Source organism: Aedes albopictus, chromosome 3 (assembly GCF_035046485.1).
Source record: "Aedes albopictus strain Foshan chromosome 3, AalbF5, whole genome shotgun sequence".
In the NCBI taxonomy this organism is placed as follows: domain Eukaryota; kingdom Metazoa; phylum Arthropoda; class Insecta; order Diptera; family Culicidae; genus Aedes; species Aedes albopictus.
Genome location: NC_085138.1, coordinates 385,440,866 through 385,443,919, shown reverse-complemented (window position 1 = coordinate 385,443,919; position 3,054 = coordinate 385,440,866). Strand labels below are relative to the sequence as shown.

General features: G+C 44.3%; 1 protein-coding gene across 1 annotated transcript; it reads left to right on the top strand.

Moving 5' to 3' along the window:
- The first annotated feature begins 505 nt into the window (after nucleotides 1–505).
- On the top strand, nucleotides 506–1,872 carry LOC109399555 (failed axon connections). Its single transcript, XM_029876327.2, has 3 exons — nucleotides 506–728; nucleotides 789–1,611; nucleotides 1,683–1,872. Exons 1-3 carry the CDS (start codon nucleotides 637–639, stop codon nucleotides 1,788–1,790), a joined length of 1,023 nt encoding a protein of 340 aa, XP_029732187.2. The 5' UTR covers nucleotides 506–636; the 3' UTR covers nucleotides 1,791–1,872.
- Nucleotides 1,873–3,054: the final 1,182 nt, after the last annotated feature.

Sequence of the window (3,054 nt, the reverse complement as noted above, 5' to 3'; positions counted from 1 at the left end):
TATTTTGCTTAAGAAGAAGAGTGGATATCATTGGCAAGACGTGGAGAGGTACAAAATTTGCGATTTTTCTAGTGTTATAAGTTTGAATTGAATTTCGATTACAAGTACATATAAGACAATATTGATGTTTGCAGATGACTAATAAAAAATAATTATAAAATGTAATTTAGGAATGCCTGTTAGGCCATGATCCGAAACAGTCATCCGCAGCATCCGTTGATTATCTTAGTGATTGTCGTAGTACCTTCCACCTTTCAATCTTCTCACGTTCGTCGGCCAAGAGACTTTCTATATTACTCTTGTACAAAGCCTTTGTTGTATGCGTTGATTCTCTGGTAGAACTTTCGTGTATCTTGAGAGGCGCAGGAGTTCCATTTCCTTGCACTGTGCTTCTTCTAGACTGCGAGATTTACGCTTTTGTTTGTATCGTTCACACCTTCAGCTCTCTTCTGTGTCTTCTGTATTCGGAATATTCGGAGTAGATAAATACCAAATGCATGAAACAAGCAGTGCTAAACAAAAAGGCTTGCATCAAAGTAACCATAGGTATTCGCTGCTTGACATCTTGAACACGAGCACCCAAACTCAACGAAAAAAAAAGTTTCAAAGAGCTCAAGATCCTATTCAAGAACCATCATGGAAACACAAAAATCCGACCATCCAGTTGACCTGGGAGCTGGTGATGGAGTCCTGCCCTCTAAAACTGTCGATATTGATTTAGAAATCTCGTAAGTATCAAATCCGCCCATTTTTGTACACGTAACTAGAAACGATCTGATCTCTTCTAGATCGCTTCCAAATCAATCCGGCGAATCCTCCACCGATCAAGATTCAAGCTCACAAGTCGCTTCCCCACTTGTTGCAAGTGACTCGGGTTTCGCCGAAGAACCCGTCGCATTGCCACCAATCTTTCTTCACCTCTGCGGGCAATGTCCATCGCTTCCAAGTTTCCAATCCGACTGCCTGAAGGTACTAACATGGTTACGTACCTTGGCAGTGCCCTTCCAACTCTTCAACCACAAATTAAACCTCGACGGACGTTTCCCCACCGTAGAAATCGGCAACGACGAGCTCACCAACACCGATCACATCCTGAGTGATTTGTCTCGCCACCTCGATCGAGCCCTTGACGCCCCACTTACCGTTGAACAGCAGATCCTCGCCTTTAGTTTGGGATCGCTGGTTGAGCACACCCTGGCCCGAGAGCATCGCGAATGGTTCCGCTCCAACCGAGGCGAATTGCTCCGAGCGTACTCGATCGATTTGAAAAAGTCATGGAAAAAGATGCTCCCCACCTCAGTTCTTCACTTCCTGTTCAAGCGCTCTTCTTACAAGTCTTCGACCCACGCGAACCCGGCTGATATAGCGACCGTCATCACCATGCTCTCGAAGCTCCTTGGAACGCAGAGTTTCTTTTTCGGCGAAGACACCGTCTGCAGTCTGGATGTGATAGCCTTTGCCATTCTGGCACCGATTTTGGCCATTTCGGAACTGGTACCGTACTCGGCCCGGGATAAGATCAAGCTGGAATGCGAAAATTTGGTGTGGTTTGTCGAGCGGATGAAGCAACGGGTCTTTCCGGACTGGGACCAGTTGTGCGATGCCCAAAAGGTAAGGATGGTGATCGTAATTGGGCTTACAGACGATGACCTTAACTAAACGGTTCATGTTATTTTTTTTAGAAAGACGCGGATCAAACTGCGGAAATGTTAACTGATATAAATTTGATCGACGAAAACGAGGTGCCCGCAAAAATAGAGGAACAGTCCATACTGGAAACCGCAGTTTAGTTACATACCGAACGTTTTTAGTGAACTAACAATTTCATATTTATTATTAGTATAAATGTTAATATAATTATTTCTCTGCTTATTTGTTGTATTTTCTTTCTACGCTACACTATCCTGGTGGTGCAGAGGCCATCACCATTCGAAACTGTAGTAGTGTAGAAGGTATGTCGGACAGGATCGATGATGCGAACGTTAATACACAGACAAATAGACAATTTTCTTAAAAATTCATCTCAGACCTCACTATTTGCTGGACGAAATACGGTTTCGTGCAACTAGGCCTTTAGAAGGCGTGAAACCACGTCTTTCGTGAGGAATTTTTAACTAGGTACGTGAAATTACGGCCAAGCGATGACAAAGACCGCCAGCTAAGAGTTGTGCGCTTAGCTGATAGTGTAGTCTGGTCACGGAAGTCTTTCTGACTTCTGCAAGATTGAGGAGGTACGTCCCAAGCGTCTGTTCACCAAGGAGGGGCGGCTCAAACAGCGTCTGTTCTGGCATCCAGCGGATGAGTATGAAATGCTCCTCCACCGGAAGGGAACGTTCAAAAATTACGTCCATGATTTGGGGGAGGGGGGGTCTAGAAAAGTGTGACAGTTCGTGTATTGGGTATAGGAAAAGTGCGTGACAGAGGGGGGAGGGGGGGTCTAGAAAGCCCGAAAAACGATGGACGTAATATTTGAATCTTCCCGAAGCTATATACCTAAGGTAGCAGCCCCATCACGGTGGATAGGGGACCTAAGGCCAACAACCTACTGTTCTCGAAACCAAAAAAACCGTTACAGAAACCGAAAATGAAAGAATACAAACTGAATCAACGGCAACGACTTTAGCGTGAAACATCGGACAATAATTAGAACTTGAAATGTATTAACCCTAGCACAGCAGGGTTAACTGGCACAACTAGACGTGTCGTATGAAGTTAGAGATCCTAGGACTGAGCGAAGTTCGAACTTTGGAGAACACAGATTCTGCTATACTCTGGCCTACGAGGTGAACACGCTCCTCGCCACCGTGGAGTTGGTTTCCTGCTCATCGCTCATGGAATGGGAACTTTTTAATTGTCCCATGTTATATGGGATTTCCATATAACATGAAACAATTGGGCGTAGAACGGCAAATATAATCCTCTGTCCCATGTTCATTTATTTTTTCTGAAAAGCTATCCCATGTTCAATTTATACGTATAAAAAGCTATCCGAGCATTTCTGAGGGAATCCTGAACATTCTCCGGAAATCCTAAAATCATTTGTATAATTCAACA